The sequence below is a fragment of the Acinonyx jubatus genome, chromosome B4 (assembly GCF_027475565.1).
Source record: "Acinonyx jubatus isolate Ajub_Pintada_27869175 chromosome B4, VMU_Ajub_asm_v1.0, whole genome shotgun sequence".
NCBI classification, from domain to species: Eukaryota; Metazoa; Chordata; class Mammalia; order Carnivora; family Felidae; genus Acinonyx; species Acinonyx jubatus.
In genome coordinates, this window is record NC_069387.1 from 127,900,745 (window position 1) to 127,923,953 (window position 23,209).

A 23,209-nucleotide genomic window follows, 5' to 3' on the forward strand; every position below is an offset into this window, starting at 1 on the left:
AGGAAGGCCTTCTCCCCCTCCCTCCCTCTTGTTCTCACTGCCCTCCAGGTGCCCAGCAGGGGGCCGGGGTTGTGCTCAGCCTATGTTAAAAGAACGAATGAACCAATGAGCAGAGGAGAGCTTCAGCGGTCCCCAGCAGTCCCGTGGAGTCTCCCGCGCTGACACACGCAGGCCCAGTCACCGCCTCCCTGGGTCCTGCTTATACACAACTTGGGATGAACCCCCCACAGGGCAGGCTTTGCTTCGTCTGATGACTCCGGAAGCTCCTGGAACTTAGCATCCCGGTCTGTGTCCCTGTCCCCAGTCAAGCACACAGTCGGTACTCAATAACGGAAGCGGACTGAGGTTTCTAGGAGACCCTGGCCACTGGCCCAGCCTCCGCCATGCTGAGCTACCGGAAGCTTCTAGAAGATGCGCAAGTAGGTGCCCGCTGCGGAAGCAAAGCACAGTCCCTTCCAGGCCACCCGCTCTGGCAAGACAAGACACCGGCAGACACATGGCTCGTAGCACGTGGTACTCTTTATTGTGACGCTCAGTGGAAAACATCTGTAAACCAGCTAACTGTAGTGGTGACAGCCGTAACGCATGCTAAGGCACTTTTATTATATAAAAAAGGGGTGGGGCTGGGAGCTCCGTTCACTCCTTTGTGACAGCAACTGGGACCTGAATTCAGAGCTTTTTAGGCATATGTAGCTTTCGTGTATCTTCATGATTTGTTGAGTTTGTTTCCTTTAAAAAAAAAAATGCCTTCTTTGCCATAAGTAAGTCTAAATGCAGCATATACAAAACAGGAACACAGGTGAATTAATTCAGCAGCCAGTGTAGACCAGCGCAGGACAAACTATTCTCTTCTAAACGTGGTTCCAAAGGAGAGGCAGTGATAAAGACTTGGAATTGTATCATTTATTATAAGAAGGGGAAAAAAAAAGAAAACTTTTTTTTTTTTTCCTTTCAAAAACATCTGTGCGGATGGCAGAGATTCAAACCGTACTCAGTCAATGCTGCAGATAATCTACCCTCGGGCCCCAGTCCTAGAGTAGGTATGAGATCACGGGAGGGCCACTGGCCCTTTGCAATGAATGCTCTGGCTGTCAGACTTGGGACAAGTCCCTTAACCATTAAATATATTTGGTCCCCAAGAATGTTGGGAGAAGCCACTGCGGGCCTTTCCAGCTTGGCCCCTGGGCCCGGTCTGCTTGGCCCCACAGCCTCGCTGTGGCAGGGGGCAGGCTGCCCTCGGCAAAGGAGGGAGGGGGGCCGTCATTGCACTTGAGACGCTGTAGAATCAGGAAGAGGACAGTGGCGCTGCCCAGAGGGGGTGGGGAGGAACGACCCTCCTTCCCCGCCCCCCCACCCCCCCGCATTCTGTGCCCTGCACAGAGGTGGCATCCCTGGGCCTGCTCCTGCCCGATCGCCCAGGGCCCACGGGAGTGGGGGGCCGACGGGCCGGAGGGTGTGAGGTCACCGTGTGTGATTGCCAACAGCAAAGAAGGAGGGGGAGCTGGTGGCGGAGGAGGGGGAAGGTGACAACTCTGCTGGGGTGTCGAGCTATCAAAACTTCTTAGTCTGGAGAAAAATAGATTCGTAGAAAACTCTCTTGCCCGTCCCCGGTGGCCTGCCCGCCTTGCCTCACCATCTTGTGCTTTTCGGCAAGAGAGGGCCAAAGATCCTGCTGGTTGCTCTGTTCCCAGGCCAGGGGCCCAAGACTCTGACTCTTTGGTATCAGATTCTGGGGGGCGGGAGGGGAGCAGGAGGCGGCTGCAGCAGAGGAAGCCAAACGCCCTCAAAAAGGCCTGGGGGGTGGGCAGGGGGTGGGGTGCAGGCCTGAGGTCCCCTGGCCTGGTGGGATGGGGTGGGGAGGTCACGATCACAGCAGTCCCAAGAAGGCGGAGGGGGTGCTGCGGGGGCTAGGAAGGGGAGGCGGAGTCGTCTGCCGGTCGGTCCGTCCGTCTCGGGCAGCAGGAGGAGAGGTTACTCGGCAGCTTTGGCCTCGGCCCCGTCGGCTTTGCCGTCCACCTCCTCGTCCGAGCAGTCACCAGCACCTTTCCGGGCCATCCGGCGGGGCACGACAAACGGCAGGTCTCCTCGCCTGGGGGCAGAGGCACAGGGTCAGCAGGGCCGGCCAGGGTGACTGAGTTCAGCTCACACATTTCAAAGCGCTTTAGAGGGACCCCAGGCCCCAACATCGCACGGGGAGAAGTAACACGGAGCCTCGGGAACACAGCCTCCCGCTTTAACCCGAGACACTGGTGAAGACAAACGTCAGCAAGTTGGGACTGATCGAGAGGGAGAACGCCCAGAAGCAGAGGCACCTTCTGCAAAATGCCACCCTTCGCTCAAACTTCGAGCACACGGGTGTAACCAAGAGATACAGAATAACTCCACACGGTACACAGATACCAACACCCTCTTCCCATCACGTGCAAGAAAATACTAAGTCCTGGCTAGAACATCTGCTCTCGTCGCTGTTTCACGTTTTTTAACATTGATTTCTTTTTGAGAGAGAGAAGCAGGCTCCAGGCGAAGTCAGACGCTCAACCACGTCTTAATCTTCTTTAGGCATAAAAGCAACGAGAGGGGCTCCTGGATGGCTCAGTTGATTGAGCCTCTGACTTCGGCTGAGGTTATGGTCTCACAGTTCGTGGGTTCGAGCCCTGCGTTGGGCTCTATGCAGACAGCTGGGAGCCTGGAGCCTGCTTCCGATTCTGTGTCTCTTTCCCTCTCTGCCCTTTTCTTGTTTGCGCTCTCCTTCTCTCTCTCAAAGATAAATAAACATTAAGTTTTTCTTAAAAAAAGTTAAAATTTAAAAATTAAATAAAAAAAAAAGGAGATAAGAAGTGAGACCTGGGGGAAAGACTCATCTGATACTTCTTGAACGGAAACGCTCCTCGAGAAACGCAAGGCAGCCATCCTTGTGGGCACAGGCCTTGTGACTGGGCACCGGGACTCACTCAGCAAACGTTTACAAGGCACCTAGCACGGCCGGGGATGTGCCCGGTCACTTCCAGCAACTTCTAATGCAAAAAACGCAGCACGGAAACATCCTCGTCGCGTTTAGAGCAGCCACGTGAACAGATTTTTCAGATGAGATGGGAACGAATTACCCAGTTTCACGGTTTACTCAAAAGGCCGGGCAGCGGCCCAGGGGGCAGAGCCGGCCCAGGGCCAGCACGGAGCACAGGGCGCCTTGCCCACGGACATCTAGTTGATGAATGGAACCAGTTTCTAGGAGCCGAATTTGGTGAAACGCGCTCTTCGGAGCGCACTGACTTTCGGGAGGAGAAGGAAGGGTGTCGAGGGGGCCGGGCTCACCTGAGCTTGTTCTTGAGGGAGCTGACCTCGCGGTTCATGGCGTCGGCCGTCTCGGTGGCGTCTTCCAGCTCACGCTGCAGTTTCCGGCGGGAGGCGTTGGCCCGCTGGGCCTCCTCCTCCGCCTCCTCCAGCTGCCGCTTGAGCTGCTTCAGGCGGGTGGATGCCTTGTCAGCCTGCAGAGACGTGTGGCCGGTGGCCCCGGTTAGGGGCTCTGATGCGGGAGGCCGGGGGACCCCTCACCAGCCACGACCCGGGCGGCCCCGCGCGCAAACGCACCTGGTCCTTGAACTGCTCGGCGTTCCTCCGCTCGTCATCCACCTGCAGCAACACGTCCTTGAGCTTCTTCTCGGCCCGACGCACCTGCTTGCAGGCCGCCTGGCGCTCCCTGCGAGGCACAGACGCGGCGGCTCAGGGACCCTCCCTTCGAGGGTCCAGCCACACGCCACCAGCTGGACAACCTGTTCTGGGGCCTCGTGGGCATTTCCTCCCCAGGGAGGCCCTGAGGCCGAGGCGGGCCACCTCCACCGAACACCCCAGGTCCCCTAAGGGAGGTGCCGTGACCAGCCCCCTTTCACAGATGAGGAAACAGGCTCAGGGAGGGAGGTGACATAGTCCAAAGAGCAGATGTGGAGCCAGTAAAGGGGAATTGAGATGTGGGGCCCAGTGTGACCCCCCCCCCAGTACCTCCAAAGAAGCCTCAGTCTCGCTGAGCCCACAGGAACCCCCACCTGGGTCTGAGTCAGCCCCCAGACAGCTGTCAAAACCCCCGCCGTGGAGGTGGCCCTCAGGCTCCGACCCCGGCCCCGTGAGGCCCCCGCGGGTCGCTGCAGGAGCCGAGCAGGGGCACCTACTTGGTCTCGTTGTCCAGCTGCTCCTCCAGCTGTGCGATCTTGGCCTCGAGGGCGGCGATGGAAGCCTTGTATTTGGACTTGACAGTGCCCTCCATCTCCTGCAACTTGACCTTGAGCTCCTTGTTCTGGCGCTCCAGCTGCTGCCGCGCATTCTCGTTTTTCTGGGCGTGGCTGCGCTCGAGGTTCAGGTCGGTGTTGATCTGGTCGATCTGCGGGAAGGAGGGCCGGTGACCCGAGGAAGGCTGGGGACCCTGGCTGGGGCACACGTGAGGCCGCTGGGTCCCGAGGGGCCCCTGATAACACCAGCCCTGGGGCCGGCAAGCTCTGGGTCTTCCCAGGAAAGGGAGCTCCTCCAGAGCCAGGGTCCAGGACGTGCTCCCCTAAGCACCGCAAGCGCTCGGCTTCCGCCAGCCGCCGTCTGGGAGGAGCGGAGCCTTGTCTGGAAGGAATGCCCGCGCAGCCCCGGCCCCCGCCCACCTGCAGGTTCGCCTTCTTCAGCCGGTCGTTCACCAGCTCCGTGTTGCCCTGCTCCTCCTCCAGCTCCTCCTCCAGCTGGGCGATGCGGGCCTCCAGGCGCCGCTTCTCCTCCAAGGCCAGGGCTCTGGGCGAGGGCAGGGAGGAGTGAGAAGGGGCCTGTCCCAGAGGCGGGACGCCCCCAGCCCCCAGCCGAACACGCCATGCCACGGCTCACCCTTTGCCGCTGCTGTTGGCAATCTCGTCGGCCAGCTCGTCCCGCTCCTGCTGGGCCTGGCGCTTCACACGCTCGGCAGCTGCCAGTTCCTGCCACGGGGACCCAGACGGTGACCCCCCGGGGCGGCCCAGAGCCCCGAGAGCCCCCCCCCTTTCCTGGTACTCTGCAAGCGCCACGCTCCCGGAATCCTGTCCCTTCCTCTCGACCCCCCCACCCCCCCAGGCCTGCCTCTTCCACGAAGCCCTTCCTCATGAGCCCCTCTAACTCACAGGGCTGATTCCTTCCTCTCAGACCATAGCTTAGGCACCACATGTTTGCAAAGCCCCTACGTGTAAGTGTTAGGAACCAAGCCATATGCTGGGGATGGAAATAAAAAACCATCCTGCCCTAACGGATATGCTGGTTCCTCTGTGTTCTGGGGAGACCGGAAGTCGGGGGGATAAGGCAGGGATTTAATTAGGGTGAGAGCATGGGAGCTCTGAAAGCCTCAACAGAGACCCAACGTGACCTCAGAGGGAGGGATCAGCCCAGGCCCAGGCAGGAGAGCACAGCCCTCAGGTGAGACTGGACACCGGGCCCGGGTAGGGGCACCGGGCAGCCAGTCGGCTCACGGTACAGGAGACTGCCTAGGGCCGCCGGAAGGTTTTCACAATATGCCCCTCACGTGTGACCAACAAGGCTGGCAGGTGGGGGGCATGCCGCGCACCAGCGCTGGAGAAGGACCCTCCTTCCAGGTGCCAACTCCCACCAGGAGGCGACGATTACCACCAAGCCTCATCTCATGCAAGGGAGCTGGCCCCAAATGGTGACAATTTAATTCACACACACGTTTTACTCACAGGAGGGAGCCTTGCTGCTTAACGAAACCCCTCGGGGATTTCCTTCATAAAGCAACCCCCCCCCCCCCCCCCCCAACTGCCGGAGTTGGGCTAGTTCCTGGCCAGCAGCGCCCGGGGCCGGGGGGGGGGGGGGGGGGGGCGGTGTCCAGGCTGGCTGGACGGAGGCCCTCCGCTGCCCCCTGCTGGCCAGAGGGCAGCGACCCCCCGAGTGCCCCCCGAGTGCCATCCTCGCGGCCTGCCCACCTCCTGCAGCTGGATCATCTCAGCCTCCATACTCTTTAGCTTCTTCTCGTTCTCCTTGGCCTGTGCCAGGATCTCCTCGCGGGAGGTGCGCGTGTCTTCCAGCTCCCGTATGTAGTCCTTCATCTGGGCCTGTGGGGGGCAAAGGAGGCTTGGCACCCACCGCCACAGCTGCCAGCCCCCCCACCCCGCGCACGGACACCCTACCCACAGGCACCGGAGGCTGGTTCTCGGCCTGACGCCGTATTTAACCAACTCAACAGCGATAAGGACAAATGTCTCTTTACCCTGTGTCCTTTTTACACTTTCGTGACCACTAAGGTTACAGGGCATGGTTTTGGCAGTGTTAGTCACTGGTTACACATTAGTTCGAGCTGCTGTCTGGGTTTCGCCTTCCACGACTTCCTGTGGACTCGAGTCGGGCGCTCTGGAGCTGTCCCCGCGTGCCACCCACCGCTCTAGGTCAACGCCCACCTGCCAGGTCAGCCCCGGCCAGAGGTAGAAACCCATTTCCTCTGTTCTTCTCCTGTGATTTAAACTCTAAAGATCTTGGTCAAATAGAGTTTTGTTTTGTCTTTTTTCTGTTTTCTTTTCCCCTTTCTGCAGATAAATCCCAAATTGGGATTCTCCAGGCCAGATGGTACCAGGTGGAACCACCACCAGCAACGAGAGCATCTGGGCCCTACGACCTCGCCCACCGACACCGAATTTGGTCTTCCTGTTGCTGGTTTTCTGGGTGTGATGTGGCTTCTCAAGGATGTTTTTTACGATTTATTACCTTTAACACTTATTTTTTTTAATTTTTTTTTTTTAACGTTTATTTTTGAGAGAGACAGAAACAAAGCTTGAGCGGGGGAGGGGCAGAGAGAGAAGGAGACACAGAATCCGAAGCAGGCTCCAGGCTCCAAGCTGTCAGCACAGAGACCGATGCGGGGCTCGAACCCACAAACCGCGAGATCGTGACCTGAGCTGAAGTCGGACGCCCAACCGACTGAGCCACCCAGGCGCCCCTCTTTAACACTTATCTTGATCAACACTGAGTCACATACAGAAGTGCTCAATCACTATATCATATACCTGAAACTAACATAACTCTGTACGTTAACCACACTGAATTTATCGTAAGAATAAAATTAAGGGGCGCCCAGCTGGCTCAGTCAGTTAAGCGTCCGACTTTGGCTCAGGTCATGATCTCCCAGTTTGTGAGTTTGAGCCCCACATCGGGCTCTGTGCTGACAGCTCAGAGCCTGGGAGCATGCTTCAGATTCTGTGTCTCCCTCTCTCTCTCTCTCTCAAAAATAAACATTAAAAAATTTTTTGAATAAAATTAAAATTAAAAACATGTAAGCGAGTAAAACTTGTGAACTTTAATCACTGGTGAGAACTCTCCAAGTATGTGTTCTGTGCTCTGTGCTGCATGTAGGGTTCCGTGCTCAGGTCGGAACCTTCCATCGCTGTCCCCCAAGGCTGGATTGGGTGGTTACGCGGGCCAGATCTGGTTTACTCTGGAAATCTGCCACCAGGTGACTACTTTCCTAATGTCATTGAGTTTCCAGGTTTACGTGGGTTTCTTTGTTTAATGGGCGCAAAGCCTACGATCTTAATGCAAGTTTGCTTCTGTTTTGCTTCCACTTGACCCCTGGGTCTGAGTCCCCACCCGTGAGATGGGGCTAAGGGCACGCGGGTCCTTCCTCAGAGAGGGGAAGGCGGTGCCCCTCGGCACTCAGCAGTGCCCCACTAGTGTCCCAGACCCCTGCGAGGCCAGAGCCGCGGGGGCAGCCGCGCCCAGCGTGGCCCGGCCTGACCTCACCTGCAGCTTCCGCAGCTGCTTGATGGCCTCGTCCCGGTTCTTGTTGGCTGAGTCGACGTGGGCCTCCAGGTCTTTCAGGTCCATCTCCAGCTTCTTCCGAGCGGCCACCGCCATCGAGCGCTGCTTCTTCTCGTCCTCCAGCTCTGCCTCCACCTCCCGCACCTGGGGGACGGGAGGGCGGTTCGGGCAGCTGCACCAGCCCCCAAGCCCTGCTCCACTCCGTGCCTGGGGGGGCTACTTGGGGCCAAGGACGATTACTGACCGAGAGGGTCCCTGACCCCGGTGACAGAGGGCTGGGGCGCAAGGACGTGGGAGGGGTGGACAAGGAGCCCAAGACAGCCCGGGGAGAGGAAGGAGAAAGGAAGCCGACCGGACACTGGGGGGCGAGGGGGGCGCCCCTGGCCACCTCTGCCCGGGGCAAGGGCAGTGGGAGGGCCGTCCGCACCTGTCTGACCAGCTGCTTCTTCTTCTCCTCGCTCTGCTCGTCGCGGCCCTGCAGGTCCCGCTCGAACTGGGCCTTCATGGCCTGCAGGTTGACCTCGAGCCGCAGCTTGGCGTCCTCGGTGGCCTGCAGCTCGTCCTCCAGCTCCTCCAGCTGGGTCTTCATCTCCTCCACCTGCTGCTCCAGGGCCCGCTTGGACTTCTCCAGCTCGTGGACCTGCCTCCCCGCCCCAAGGGGACCACATCAGAAGCGGAGGGATGAGGCCTCTGGCCTCGGTGTCCGCTCAGCCCCTCCCCCCCCGCCACCACAGGCCGGCCACCAGCTCGGTGCTCACGCTCTTGCCGACGTCGTCCTTGGAACTCATGAGGTCCTCCATCTCTGTGCGGAACTGCTTGTTGAGCCGCTCCAGCTCTGCCTTCTGCTCCACGGCCTCCTCCAGGGCCCGGGCCAGCGACAGCGCCTTGGTCTCCTTCTCCCGGGCCTCCGCCTCCGCCCGGTCGCGCTCCTCCGCGTACTTGGCAGAGATGGTCTTCTCCTCGGCCAGCAGCTGGGGGAGAGGTGGTTACCGTGAGCGTGTGGACCTCAGGCGGGCAAAGCACGCGGACCCAAACTCCTTGGGGGATGAGGGCCCCAGGCGCTGGTCCGAGGGGAGGGGACCGCGAAGAGCAGGCACAGGCCACCGCTTCTGAGCGTGGCGCGTGCCGTGCGGGGTGTCCTTGGAACCAGAGCCGGGCAGAGATCACCTCTGCCGGTGCGCTCTGAAGTCTGCTTGCAGCATTGACCATTTACTAATCGTGGTCCTGCAAGTCCCATGGTGCCCCTTCCGTGGGAACCCACGGGACACCTTCCCCGCTCAGAAGCAGAAAAGGCTCTGCTCTCCTTAACAACCGGTCGGTGCTTCCCCTAAAAAGGATGTCGGTCTGGCTGCTGAGAGGCCCAGGTCCCACCTGTGCCCCTCATGAAGGATGCCTGGGCAAGTTCAAGTTTCCGGTGTCCACCCTCCACGTGGGCCCACCCACGGCCAGACCTTATTTCCCCACCTTCCTGTTCCCTCTGCCCCAACACCTCTTTGTCCCCGACCCGCTCCTTAAAGGGCCAGACAATGAATGCATGAGACGCTGCAGGACTCTGTGAAACCACGAAAGCAGCCGGAGACACCGGCACGTGAGGGAACGTGGCAAGGTCTAACGCACTTTTGCCCACGGCAACAAGTGCAGGGCCGTACCCGGCCGGTTGGGCCGATGCCGGACTTAATGTTTTTCTATCCTATCCCACCGTCCGTGTCTCTGTAAGCTGCCTTAGAGTATTTGGAAGGAGACAGAGATACGACACATAAATAAAAACCCTAAACGACAGGGGCACCCGGCTGGCTCAGTTGGTAAGACATGTGACTCTTGATCTTGGGATCATGAGTTCGAGCCCCACGTCGGGGGCAGAGTTTACTTAAAAAGAAAAAACATCCCCACTCGTTGTAAAAAGGGCTCATCATAGGCCATTTAAAAGATGTAAGGAACCAGAAAGGGGAAGAGACACCCTCCCCGAGGGGGACCACTGAGGCCCTCGCACGCAAGGCCATGCTGTGCGGCACATACCTGGTCGAACTTCTTCTGCTTCTTCTCCAGGTTGGAGGCGGTCTGGCGCTGGTGATCCAGGTCCACGAGCAGGTCATCCAGCTCCTGCTGTAGCCGCGTCTTCGTCTTCTCCAGCTTGTCATAGGCGGCCGCCTTCTCCTCGTAGCGCTGGCTCAGCCCCTCTAGGTCCTTCTGGAGCTTCCTCTTGGCTTCCTCCGCTATCTCCAGGCACCCCACGCCGTCCTCCATTTTCTTCTTCACGTCCGTCATCTGGACGGGAGCACAGACTTAGGGAGGTAGCCACCCCGTGCCCAGGACGGCGGCTTGCCTGCTACCTCATGGACGGAGGCCCAGGCACGGGGACGCCCCTCTTCCACCGGGGCGAGAGAAACGGGGTTTCCGCAGAGGGCCTCTGCCTAGAGTGGGCAGGCCAGGGGGAGGCCTCCCAGTCGTGACGAACACCAAGCCTTATTTTACAGAGACGGACCAGAGGGGAGGCTCCTCCATCGGCCTCTCCCCACGGACACAGTCTGCGGGAGGCAGGAGTGCCACAGACACCCGTCCCACAGCCCCTCCCTGCTCCGGGAGACACAGCTGCCGCCCCGTACGTGACAGCTACTCCCACCCAGACTGTCACACGGGCTCTGGGCCCACCCCGAGGAGGTGGGGCGGGTCTCCTGACCCAGCACACTGAAGTCCCAAGACGGGATGTAGAACAGGGCTCTTGACCTAGTCTTGGTTGCGGGCGCTTTGATGGTCTAGAAAAAAACTATGGCGTCCTTCTTAGAACGATGCTTTAATACGCATAAGACGTATAGGATCACCAAGCAAACCGATACGGAAAAATGCGGTTACCGGCTGCTTTTTTAAGCCGTGATACAGTAACCGACGTGCTGCCCTAGTAGCACGTCTAATACCAGCTCCTGAAGTGGCGGGGAGCACGAGGACACCCCCAAAGCCCCGCCTCAGCTCCGACGCGGTGACCGGCAGTTTCTATGGAACCCCAGCACCGCTGCGGTCATGGCTTACTGCCTGTATTCCTAACGGAAGAAAACACTAAACATCAGCCAGATTGGTGGCCAGACAGATGTGACGTCGCCTCTAGCCAAGTTCAGGGATCCCTGAATTCTGCCTGGGTACCCCTGGCTAGGAGCTCGGGCCGGGGAGGGTGCCTGGCTCCGGACGGGCCTGAGGGTCCAAATGTGCAGGCGGGTGCCCCGCCGGAAACCACCCCTCCCCCCACCCCCCCAAGCCTGCAGAATCCAGCCAGTTTCCCTGGGTCATCCGTGCGGCCTGGGGCATGGAGGGGGAGTCGGCACTGAACCTGGGCGTGGAGGGTGGCGATCTGCTTCTCCAGGTTCCGCTTGGCCTCCTCCTCCTCTTCCAGCTGCTCCTTGAAGGAGTTCTTCTCATCTTCCATCTGCTTCAGCTTGGTGCTCAGGCCCAGCTTCTGCCGGTTCTCCTCCTGCAGCAGCTCCTACACCAAGGACGAGCGGGGGGCAGGGGCTCAGGAGGCGCCGAGTCAGAGCCTCCCGGGCCCACACCCTCGACAGGATGGAGGAGCCGGTCCCTCTGATTCGGGGGACAGCTGGGGGCGCCAGGAGGACCCAGAGACCCCGTGGATACAGGGGAGGGCGGCTCATCAGATGAACCGGGGCAGCCGATGCCGCAGGGGCTCAGCGTCCTTCCAGGAAAGGTCTGGGGCAGGGACCGGCCGCCATCCTTACCTGTGTGTCCTGCAGCTGTGACTCCAGAGCAGAGAAGTCCTTGGTGAGTTTGCTGGACTTGCTGTCGGACTGGGTGAGGAGACCGGTCACGTTGTCCAGCTCAACCTGCACGGGGACGGAAGAGACAAGGGACAGGGACTGTGACTGCCCTGGCCCCACCTCGGCTCTCAGGCCAAGGTGGACCTGAGCTGCTGTCGAAGGCACCCCTGCCCAGGCCCGGGTCCCAGCGGAGGCCTCACCTGCAGCTTGGTGACCTTGTCGGCCAGCTCCGTGCGCACTCGCTCTCCCTCGGTGAACTTCACCTGCAGCTCCTGCAGCTGGGCCTCCACTTTCTTCCGCTTATGCTCGGAGTCCCCTTTGCCCTGCAGCAGGGCCTTCACCTCGTTGGCCAGCTCCCCTCGCTCGTTCTCCAGGGTCTGCTTCGCCTTCTCCAGGTTGGCTTTCACCTGGTGGGGACAAAGGCAAAGATGTGCCAAGGGGCGTCGGTGCCCCGGCGTGAGGCTGGTCTTCCTAACGGCACCGGGGGAACCACCAGGTCCAGAGACAGAACCTGCCGCCTCTGCAGCAAAGACACGGGCCAAGTTCAGGGGATGGCGTGCGGCCAAGAGGTGTGGGCTCAGAAAGCCAGGCCCGGTCCATCCTCGTCGCTCAGCTAGACGGGGTGTTTGGCACGTGCCCTCCCCTCTGGAACGATCCCTGCCAGCCTCCCTCACCGGGCAGAGGGGACGTTCAATTGTGAGGTGTTTTCACGGCTCATCTACCATGACTTTGGCGACGTTATCATAAGATGAGGGAAATTATAACTGCTCAGAGTCAGGCTTCCAGTAAAGCCTCTTTGAAATTTGATCTTCCAGGTAATAACGTAAACATCTTCTAAAAGATACAAGAGTGGCGTTTACAGACTCAACTGCACACGCCATTCTACTTTGCGCTGAGCTGGCTGCAGGGTCACAGACAAGTTCGAGGGGAGCTGTATGAACTTGAAGGCGTGTCAGGTGAGAAAAACTGAAGGGCAGGGAAAGGCTCCCCCAGAAGGGAGGCCGGTGGACACGGCGTGCTTCTGAGAACAACACGCAGGCCTCAGAATATTCTCAGGCCGCCGGGAAGAGTGGCTTGGCACTGGGAGCCACAGCACTCAGAACGTGTCTAGAGAAACTGCCTGGCCCAGCCACCTGCCCAAGACTAGCGCGGTGAGCAGCCCAGGGCTTCCCACCAAGATCCAGCTGACAGCTGAAGGTGCTGCACAGAAAACCTTAAGGCTTCAGCACCAGGCCACTCCAATCCCTTGAGGCTTTCTGGCCTGATGGGATCCTGAACAAAATACCCATGATGCTAATTTTTGAACAACTTACTGACCCCTTATTGTTCACCTGTTCTACGCGCCGTCAGCCCCACCCGTCATGTATTTGCATGAGACAGACTATCGTTACACATGGGGAAACTGAGGCAAGCAGGCTCTCCTCTGCAGGCTCGGCCCTAGCGAGTGGCAGCGGGCCTCCAGGATGGCCTCCCTGGGCAGCACCCCGGCACCGCCCTCAGTCGCAGATTGGTCCCCACCAGCAGCCCGGCACCGCCCTCAGCCTCGGATTGGCCCCCGCCAGCAGCCCGGCACCGCCCTCAGCCTCGGATTGGCCCCCGCCAGCAGCCCGGCACCGCCCTCAGCCTCGGATTGGCCCCCGCCAGCAGCCCGGCACCGCCCTCAGTCTCGGATTGGCCCTCGCCAGCAGCCTGGCACCACCCACGCACTCGCTTCGTCTGCTCAAGCTGCTCAGCCAGCTCTTCCACAGCCTGTGAGTGCTTCTGCCTCATCTCCTGGATCTGCGCCTCGTGGGTCTTGGCCTCTTCCTCGAGGGTCTTCTTCAGAATATTCACTTCCTGTTCACGTTTGGACCTGGAGAGAAGCACCCTCAGGATGGAGGCCAGGCCTGGGCATGCCACCCGGGGCTCTTTTTCCCTGGTTGCAGATATGCCGGCAAGGGGCAGCGGCCGCCCAGCCTTGCTGCCCAGGCGCCTCCTTCCTCGGCTGTGCACCCTCCAGCCCGGGCTCGCGGTCCTACTTTGTAGAGAAATCCGTGCCCTTTCAGCCTTAAAGCCCGCCCTAGCCTCACCCGAACTGCAAGCCAGATTTTTCAACACCCTAGGGAGGAGCTGCCGAGGGGGCATTATCCTCTCTGCCTTCTAGTGCCGCCCGCCCCCCTTCCCGGCCTCCCTCTCCCTGCCACCCGCCCCCGCCCCCAGTGACTCGGCTCCTTGGCCTCGTGGCAGACCTGAGCTCCTGCTGGGCTGCCGTGGAGTCCAGAGTGTCCTCCAGTTCCGTTTTCAGAGCCTCCAGCTCCTCCCCGAGGTCCCGCTTCTGCTTCTCAGCTTTATTCCTGGAAGCTCGCTCAGATTCCAGGTCTTCCTGGAGTTCAGAAATCTGTGATTCCAGCTCCCGAATCTTCTTCAGGGCCATGTTCTTCTGGGTGGCTTCCTCCTCCACTCTGCCAAAGAGACCACGGACATCAGGAGGAGGTCCCTTCTGCCTCGGGGAGCAGGGTCTGCAGAAGAGGCTTTGGAGAGGAGCAGCGGAAGCCGCTTCTGGAAGTCATAACCATGGCTCTTAGGCGCTCCTCTCCGCAAAAACAACATCGGGAGCTTCCAGCAGGTTTAGGAGCAAAACCACTTTGAGACCTAGAAAACCTCACAGAAGAATCACTTCATTTTCGAAACATAACTCAATGCTCCAAACATAAAAATAAATAAAGATTAAGTGTTAAAACGAAAACACTTGAAAAGGGAATAAAATGTTACAGCCCGTCATGACAGCAACTGAGTAAAAACACGAAGGTTGCCGTAGACAATCTGTGAGGGATAATCCCATGTCAGTGCAGGTTCCATGAATTGGAACAAATGTGCCACCCTGGCCTGGGACGTGACGGTGGGGGAGGCCATGGGAGGAGGGGCCTATGGGATTTCTGTGCACCTTCTGCTCAATTTTGTTGTGAATCTAAAACTGCTGTAAAACAAAGCTTTTTTTTTTTTTTTTAAAGCACGCCTGTAGCCAGTAAGTTTAAAATGCAAGAAAGGGAAGGCCTGTGGTGGTTGTGTGACGTAGCAGATGACTTTTAGAGGCCACACTCGTAACTTTTAGCGGACAGGAGAGGTCTTGATGCAGTGGCTCCAAGGTGACAGGGTTGGGAGGCGCGGTGGGGGGGGGGGGGGGGGGTCGCTGCCCTCACCTGGCCAGTGCGGCCTGTAGCTCCTCCTCTTTCTTGGCCAGCTGCATCTTGAGCTCGGCGATCTGGGCCTGCAGCTCGGCGATCTGGTCGTTGAGGTCGGTGGAGTCTCCCTCCAGCTTCCGGCGGGTCTTCTCCAGCTCCTGACGCTGCTTCTCCTCCCTCCGGAGGCGCTCTGGGGAGGAAGCACGGGGAGACCCGACACAGCCCTCAGCGCCTGCTGATTTTTCCGTCTTTGTTTTCCATTTTTACATAAAATACTGAGTTTTTGTTCCGTACCATACGTGACCCTTAAAGGATCACCACACACAGACACTCGTACCCAACGCCTGGATGAAGACACCGCGAGCTGCCAGGTCCAGGCCCCCCCCACCCCCGACCCTGCTGACCTCCCCACTGGGGACCTACTCTCCCTGAAGACTGTGTTCACAGTTCCCTTGTTTTTAAGGCTATACCACATCTGTGTCCCTAAAAAATGTTTAATTTTTCATGAACCTAAATTACATGGGAACGTCCTATATGAAGTTTACAGTCAGTATATGGGATTCACGGTCCAATGTCTGGCTTTACAATTTCCACTAGGACGTCACTCAGGTAATCCCTCAGCTTTGTCACGTGTCATCCGAATAGTAAGGACAACAAGACAATCTGCCTCATTACATTGCAAGGCTCGTGAGTGTCAGTCTCTACACTTAAGACAGCTCCTAGCCCAGGGTCAGTGCTCACTAAGGGTTAGCGACTTTTATTCCTCGACTTGCCTTTGTCACTCGATATCGTGACCTTGAGATTTGGCAAGCGAAGTGTCACTGCAATGGATCCACATGGACCAGTAGAACGTTCCGTTATGTGAACATAACCACAGCTAGTCTATTTGTCCTACAACTGACGGGCATTCGGGGTTTGTTCCCTGTGTGCCCCCAGAATGGTGCTGCCGGGAGCGCTCCTGCCCGGGACCCCCAGCGCACAGGGCCAGGAACGTTGGGTTGGTTGTGGGCACGTGAAGCTTCTACCTCACCAGGCAACGCCAGATGGATCAAGGCCGCCTACCAGTTTATGCTCCCACCAGCCGTGTGTGTGTGTGTGTGTGTGTGTGTGTGTGTGTGTGTGTGTGTGTTTGGACTGCTCCACATCTTTGTTAACACTCAGCAGTGTCAAACTAACCAGACCCTTTCTGTGTGCACCTGCCCTGGGGGCTGTACCCTCCTACACCTGGATGGCTGAGTGTTTCAGACTGTTCCAGGCCGAGGCAGGGAGTCCGTGGGGGGAGACCTCTGTCAGCACCTCGCTTCCCCTTGCCGGTCTGACTCGCCTCATCCCATACAAATGTGACGGGGCCGGGGGGGCCGGGAAAGCCCTCCTGCAGGTCAACCTGGCTGGTGTGGGCCCTATGTCCAGGGGGCATCAACAAGCGCCCCAGACAGGCCGGGCTGCCCTGTGTCTCCACCAAGGGAGCTGGGGTTTCTGGCACAAGCTCACAGCACCCCCATGGTACCCTCTCCCCTCTCCCTCTGCCGTCCATGCCTCTCCAGACGCAGGGGTGAGAAGTCCGCAGACAGACACAGACCTGTGTTCTATCTACCCTGTCCTCCTCCAGGGACCCAGGGAGGCAAAGGCACGATTGTCACCCTGCCCCACGTCAAGCAACGGCCTCTCATGGCACCTGTTCAGCAGAGCATACACAGCGTGTCTCTGTGTGGTTGAGTTCAGTCCCCATGGCCGCCCGTTCACCGTGTCCCCCTTGGTGGGAAGAGAAACGAGGCCGACAGGATGACACAGCTGGTAAAGTGGCAGAGCGAGGGTCGCACCCAGAACCTCGTAGGAAGGCAGTCTTGTGCAGCTCACGGCACACGACAACGGAGAGACGCCGACTCGTTCTCTCGAGAGCTCCTCACGTTGGGGACACCCCTCCCCAGCCCAGCCAGTGCCTGGAGGCCCAGGCTCCCGTAGAGACAGAGTTGTTCCTAGGCTTTCAGAGCGGCGGCTGGGAGTTGCAGACTGCGAGCCTGCCTGCACACACGAACGTGCGACCAGCACAAGAGTGAGGCCCAGGCTGGCCCTGGAGGTGGGGGGCCTGGTCCCCGGGTCCGTCAGCTCCCGCCCACCGCCCTCTCACCTTCCAGGTCGGTGATCATCGCCTCGTGTTTGTTCTTGAGTTTGGCAAGGCTCTTGGATTTCTCCTCCTCTTCCATGAGGTTGGTGGTAAATTCCGCTATTCTGTCTTCCAGAAGCTTCTTTTCCTGCGGGGACGAGGGAGGGTCAGAGCTTAAAGTTAGTTGAGCACAGAACGCTTCAGCTCTCCTTCCAATTATGACTCGCCCGGCGATTTAGAATTGGACGAAGGGGCGGGCCTTAACTACTTGATTCACTAGGAGTTCTTGGATCAGAGGATAATTTTGAAAGGTCACCAGCGCCTGTGAAAGAGCCGGATAAGCTTCCTTAGGGTCTACAAACGTGGGTGCCCAAGGCCTTCCTGGGCCTGTGTCACCCCTCTGGGCTTGGGTTAGAACGGCGTCCAGGTGGCAGCTAGCATCGCCAAGGGGATTCACACACAGTGACACCGCCCTCTCTGTGCCCCACACTCATCCACTAGGTGGGCCGTGACCCACCCCCCCCTTACTTGTGTTCCCACACAGCCCCAGCTGCTGTCCTGGCTTTCTGCTGTGTGGCCACCGCTAGGGTCCTAACGTCAGCAAGGTGCCCCACGAAGGTGCCCCACCCAGCAAGCGCCATCGCTCAGCATGCATCTCGGTCTCGTGTCAGACCGTGCAGGCAGGCGTCCTGCCCCTTCAACCCCTCAGTCCCCGCTCTGGGGATCGAGGACGACATTCTGCCCCCCGTCCTTCCTTCTGTGACACACCTCTGGGCTTTGATCCGCTCACCGGCAGACTCTGACAGGGACCCGACTTGGCTCTGAGAGAAACAGCCACCACCCTGGAGACGGCTGGAGGAGGGCACCCTACCCACAACACTGAGCCACCAAGGTGCGGAGAGCCCGCTGGTGACTGAGGCGCGAAACCCCTCGGATACGAGTCTCGGGAGCCCGCCAAGAGCCTGAGAACAGAGGCCAAACCTTCCCCTTGGGCCCCACTCCGCTGTGAGAAACATCCCTTTGAACAGGACGCTGGCTCCCAGAGGATACGGACACCCCGGAAGAGGAGCTGTGACCGTGACCCAGCAGAAGCCGCAGCGCCACAGGCAGGGGGAGGAGGCCGCGGGCCTCGAGCCGCCTGCGCCCGGCCGCTCGCCCTCCGCGGCTCCGCGTCTCCACGCTCGGGGCCTCACCTTGGCCAGCTTGCAGTTCTGGTCCTCCATGATGATCTGGTCTTCTTCCAGCTTCTTGAGCTTGGCCTCGGTGGTCACCTTCTCCAGCTGCAGCTTCTGGCGGGCGCTCTCCTCCTCCTCCAGCTGCTCCTCCAGTTCCTACCGCGGAGCCGGGGAGACCGTGAGGGGTGGCGGGCCGCGCGGCCCGCCCCCCACTCGTGGGGGTTCTGTCTGTAAAACTGGGGTACGGGGACGAGAGGCCCGGTCCGGTCGCGTGGCCCCTCGTTCTGCGGTGCCGCCACGAGCGAGGCCGAGCCGATCGCCCCGGCCACTCACGCTGGCCGCGGCGAGCACCGGGGCAGGGAAACCAGACGGGCCGAGGCCCCGCTGGCAGCGCTGGGGGCCTCAGCGTTACCTCCGGTCCCGTCCCCGCCGCCCCATTTCCGGCATCCGGCCCCGCCCCCTCCTCTACCTGGATGTTCTGCTGCATTTTCTTCTTCTCAGCCTGCAGGTGCTGGCAGCGCTCCTCCTCCTCCTCCACCCTGGCCTCCAGGTCATGGCAGATCTCTTCCAGCTCCTGCTTCTTGGCGGTCAGGCGGGCCCGCAGCTCCTCCGCCTCGGCACACAGTTCCGTTTCTGCCTGGAGCTGCTCCTGCAGCTGTAACTTCTCCGCCATGAGCTGCGGGGAGCACGCGGAACACGTAAGCCCCTGCGAGCTCCTCGGGCCAGTCGGGGCCCGGTGCTCTCTTGCTCGGCTCCCATGGGCCGGGGGGGGGCGGGGGGGGTCAAGGGGGAGGCTGCTTCGGCTCCCGGGCGCTTCCTAAACATCGTGTTCTTTATCCTTCACCGCTACTCTGTGAGCTGGCCACGGCGAACCCCAGGATGCAGGCTCAGAGAGGCTAACCTAACACTCAGGAACCTCCCATCCCACGGGGGGGCCCTCCCTACCTCACAGGACCCCGAAGGGGGACTGTGGAGAGACGAACGCTGCTTGACAGTGACCGTTGACATCTCCTTAAACCCCAAACATGCCGCGCCTACTGGTGGCCAGCAGGTGGCAGCACCGGGGGCGGATGCGCGAAGCTCCGGGGCGAAGCCTGCAGATACCAACCTGGGACTGGAGCGTCTCCATCTCCGTGAGCCTGTTCTCAGCAGCCAGCTGCTTCTCGCGGACCTTCACCAGCTCCTCCTCCTTGGCCATCATCTCCTCCTCCTGCCGGCTCACCTGCAGCAGCGGCTTGACCTAGAAGGGGAGACGGGGGCACGGCCAAAACATGAGGCCTTCCCCTCACCTGCGCCCACGCAAGCTGGCGAGACTGACGGGAAGGAGGTGCAAACACACACGAGCTTTCTGGGGATCAACTCGGTGCTGTGTGCCACAGGCCTCTGCCCCGCTAATTACACGTCAGGGAAACGGCCCCCACGTATGCAGGAAGGTGTTCAGGACGGCATTGTTTACAACGGTGAGAAACTGGGAATGAGCTGAAGAGACACCCTGGGGAAAGTAACCAGGTAAAATACGACACATTTCCAGGGAACAACGTGCTAACTTAAAAAAAATTTTTTTTTCTCTCTGCCCCTCCCCTGTTCATGCTCTGTCTCTCTCTGTCTCAAAAATAAATAAACATTAAAAAAAAAGAAATTAAAAAAAAAATTTTTTTTTAACGTTTACCTTTAAGAGAGAGAGACAGGGCATGAGCAAGGGAGGGGCAGAGAGAGAGGGAGACACAGAATCCGAAGCAGGCTCCAGGCTCTGAGCTGTCAGCACAGAGCCCATTGTGGGGCTCGAACCCACGGACTGTGAGATCATGACCTGAGCCGAAGTCGGCCGCCCAACCGGCTGAGCCACTCAGGCGCCCCACAACATGCTAACTTTTAAAAAATGATGCTCGTGAAGGAATTCTAAATGGAAAATATAAAACACAAGATTGTCTACAGAAATCAGAGCTCAGCTGGGTAAGAATGCATATGGCTTACTGAGCAAAGACTTAAGGGAGAAAAGATAGCGGGAATAAATATTGAGACATCTACTCAATACTGCCGTTGGCTTGGGGTTGAAGGGATTACACGTGAGCTTTTATTCTCTTCTTTAGGCTATTTTTTACAAACAAAAGCAGCTGAGGGGCCCCTGCGTGGCTGCGTTGAATGAGCGTCGTTGGACCCTTGATTTCGGGTCAGGTCACGATCTCATGGTTTGTGAGATTGAGCCCCGCGTCGCAGAGCCTGCTTGGGATTCTCTCTCCCTCTCTGCCCCTCAACCCCGCCCCCTCCCCCCAATAAATAAATAAAACGTTAAAAACAAACAAAGCCGCTGAACGACTGCGTGCGGATTCTGCCCCACTGCCCCGCGGCCGCTTGGGGGCACAGCGCGGGTAGCACGCGGGGCCGTCACACCTCGGGAGCTGCTCTGAGCCCGACGACAGGCTGGGCTGCGTGCACCAGACACTGACACGGCTTGCACACTCCAGACCGGGCGGGGCAGGGCCGCCTCGGGCTCACGCGGTCAGGGAGCCACCCCGGGGGCTGTGAGTCCCGCACAGAGGCCGGTGTGAGGTCGCTGTCCCCCTCCGCCACAGCTGGGGCCGGCAGAGCGCCCGCCGGGCCACGGGGAGGTGGGCCGCCTTCCGGAACCCACCTTGGTGAAGAGCCGCCACCACTGCCAGTTCCGCAGCTTCAGGTAGGCGGCGCAGTTCCTCTGCAGGACCTTCATGGCCGTCAGCTGCTGCTGCCGCTTGGCGAAGGCCCTGGGTGGAGAGACGCGGTCAGGGCGGGGGACTGCAGACCTCCGGACAGGAGTGCAGCGAAGAGGCCCGGTGTTGGCGCTGAGTCCTGTGGGTGAACCCACAGAGGGCGACAAGGACCCCGACCGTCCTCCTTCACCAAGGGAGAAGTGGGTTCGAGGGGTGAAAGTCCCTCGCGAGCTAACTAGGTCCGAGTCAAGTGTGACGGCCGGTGGCTGAGGACATGTACTGACTTTAGCGTCCCACCCTCCTGCCACCTGCTACCGGGGGCTTCTGATTGGCAGGAAAACGTCAGCAGCTGACGTCCTACAAAGGGGGGCTCAAGGTGTCGACCGGGGGCTTCTGGATAAATGAAGGCTCCGTGGGTCCGATACCACAAACCCCTGTTTTGTCCCCCAGTGCTCACAGCTCACGTGGAATGTACGTCCCTCAGCACAGACCCGGTCAGGAGACTAACGTGCAGCTCCCACACCCGCTGTCCTGCAGCACGTAAGCCCGACTCTCAAAGGAGCTGCTCTGGACCCAAGGACAGTCTCCAGGCCCCGGGAGCACAGGGGACTCTGGGGACGACCAGGTTCCGGGCATCATCCCCACACGAGGAACTGGCAAACAGGACTGTTTGGGACAGGCAAATCCGAGCGCAGAGTCAGCCCCTTCCCAGCCCGTCACCTAAACCCTCAGACATAAACTCAGAAGGCAGGGAGCAGGGAGCTCCACGTGGGCATCCCTTGGACCTCCGACTGGCATCAGGGCGTCCCAGGCCACCAGTTCCCAACAGTCCCCTGTGCGGCAGGAAGGCTGCGAAGGGCCCGCGCACAGGCAGGCTGGGCGGAGGCGGGCCCCTCTAAGGACTTACTTCCTGGCCAGGTAGCCTCTGCAGCAGGCCTGGAACCCGATGATGACGTCGGTGATCTTCAGGTCCCGCTCCTCCTCCAGGTGGGCCAGCACACCGGCCCGGAAGAAGACCTTACTCTGGCCGATGCGGTACAGGTTGCTGTCCAGCTCCAAGGCTTTGATCTAGACGGGAGCAGAGCAGGCCGTTCACCACGTGCCACCACGGGGCCCTCAGAGCAACGCGGAGAGCCAGTGGTCTGTCCCCGAGAGGCTGTCTGCCAGCGGCCGCTTCTCGGCTGGGCAGCCTGTGCGGCCCCGGAGCCAGAGAAGGCGGGCTCGGAGGATGCCGGGAGGAGGGGCAGGTGGCTTCCCACACAGGGCGCAGTGACGCATGAGACGGCAGAAAGACACAGAACCTGGACGTTAAAGGGACCTGAAGACCTCTCCTTCGACCTCCCGCCCCCGCACACCGCGATCACGGACTACCAATGCCCAGCCGCGCTGCCCTCAGAGAGAGCTGGCCGAGCGTCGTCAACCTCCTCACCCAGGACTAGGACCCGCTCCAGTTCAGGCCAAGCCCGGCACCAAACGCTGATTAGGTGCCCGGGGCTTTAGCCTCTGGGAACCCACCCTCCCTCAGCTAGAAGATGGGAATAAGGCTTTGATTTTTTTTTGTTTTAAAAACAGTGAACAAAGAAAGCAAGTCATACATAGTGCCTCCTCCCCAGGACAGCTACACGTACTGGGTAAGGAGCAGATCTCAGCGGCCAGTGCCATCACCGAGCGGTTTCGGTGTGGCACAAGGCTCTCTCGTTAACCCACCGGCAAGGGGCCGCCTGTCTTCCTGGGAGAGGAGGATTCTGCACTAGCTCTGAAAAGGCAGAGCCTGCAGTGAGCGGAGTCAGGTCCGAGAGAGCTTCGGGGCCCACAGACGCCCCAGTCATCCCGGAGGAAGGGGAGGCTGGGCCAGAGCCGGCGTGGGTATCTTCCCTCCCTGCACCTGAAGGAGGGGCCTTCAACCTGGACAGCCACTAACTGGAGAAAGGGTGGCCCAGACACCCTCCACCGATCACACCTTCTGTCCCACGGGGTGGGGCTGGTGAGCGCGGGACAGTGGGGAACGGTTTCCTCCCTCCTACCCCACCTCCCTATCATCTGACGCAGAGTCTCCCACACAGTCGGCGTTGGATTCCTTCTTCCCTCTTCTCTTTCTGCCAACGCCCTAGCCCATCCTCCCTCCTCTTTGGGAAGAATGCCCAGTAAAGGAGACCAAAGGCAGTGGCCGCTAACCCTGGACCATCAGGAACAACAGGACGCCCACAAAGTAGGAAGTACGACACAGTGGGATCGGGGCCCGGCTTGGCTGGCATCGCCACAGGCCGTCCTTCATCCCGGCAGAGTTCAGAGTGCCCAATGCACATCAGGCACTGCTCTAGGGGCCGAGAGGAAACGTCCGGAAGCACGGACTGCGCAGGTTGGGGCAGCTGCAGTGCTCGGGGCCTGCTCCCCTGGTGGGGAAGTGCCCTCTGCTGACCACACTGGGCATGACGATCAGAGGAGATATGAGCAAGAAAGCGCGAGAATGTGCCCCAGAGGAAGGGAGAGCCCCTCCTACGTCAGAGCCCTGCCATGGCTGGAGCACCGGTGTCCTCTACACGGCCCTGGTCCCCCGCTC

General features: G+C 59.7%; 1 protein-coding gene across 1 annotated transcript in view; it reads right to left on the reverse strand.

Annotated features, from left to right (window-relative positions):
- Nucleotides 1–501: 501 nt before the first annotated feature.
- MYH9 (myosin heavy chain 9) overlaps nucleotides 502–23,209 on the reverse strand; it is a 92,062-nt gene continuing 69,354 nt past the window's right edge. Inside the window, exons 19-41 of the mRNA XM_027070854.2 lie at nucleotides 21,557–21,717; nucleotides 20,595–20,703; nucleotides 19,071–19,202; nucleotides 18,432–18,638; nucleotides 17,981–18,118; nucleotides 16,812–16,935; nucleotides 14,702–14,873; nucleotides 13,751–13,963; nucleotides 13,230–13,374; nucleotides 11,723–11,929; nucleotides 11,484–11,588; nucleotides 11,081–11,233; nucleotides 9,778–10,026; nucleotides 8,520–8,732; nucleotides 8,189–8,401; nucleotides 7,744–7,905; nucleotides 5,937–6,065; nucleotides 4,855–4,943; nucleotides 4,641–4,764; nucleotides 4,164–4,372; nucleotides 3,589–3,697; nucleotides 3,313–3,485; nucleotides 502–2,089 (exon numbers count right to left, since the gene is read on the reverse strand). Of these exons, the coding sequence (XP_026926655.2) occupies nucleotides 1,972–2,089; nucleotides 3,313–3,485; nucleotides 3,589–3,697; nucleotides 4,164–4,372; nucleotides 4,641–4,764; nucleotides 4,855–4,943; nucleotides 5,937–6,065; nucleotides 7,744–7,905; nucleotides 8,189–8,401; nucleotides 8,520–8,732; nucleotides 9,778–10,026; nucleotides 11,081–11,233; nucleotides 11,484–11,588; nucleotides 11,723–11,929; nucleotides 13,230–13,374; nucleotides 13,751–13,963; nucleotides 14,702–14,873; nucleotides 16,812–16,935; nucleotides 17,981–18,118; nucleotides 18,432–18,638; nucleotides 19,071–19,202; nucleotides 20,595–20,703; nucleotides 21,557–21,717 (3,654 nt within the window). The 3' untranslated portion in view covers nucleotides 502–1,971. The remainder of the gene's footprint in view (nucleotides 2,090–3,312; nucleotides 3,486–3,588; nucleotides 3,698–4,163; nucleotides 4,373–4,640; nucleotides 4,765–4,854; nucleotides 4,944–5,936; nucleotides 6,066–7,743; nucleotides 7,906–8,188; nucleotides 8,402–8,519; nucleotides 8,733–9,777; nucleotides 10,027–11,080; nucleotides 11,234–11,483; nucleotides 11,589–11,722; nucleotides 11,930–13,229; nucleotides 13,375–13,750; nucleotides 13,964–14,701; nucleotides 14,874–16,811; nucleotides 16,936–17,980; nucleotides 18,119–18,431; nucleotides 18,639–19,070; nucleotides 19,203–20,594; nucleotides 20,704–21,556; nucleotides 21,718–23,209) is intronic.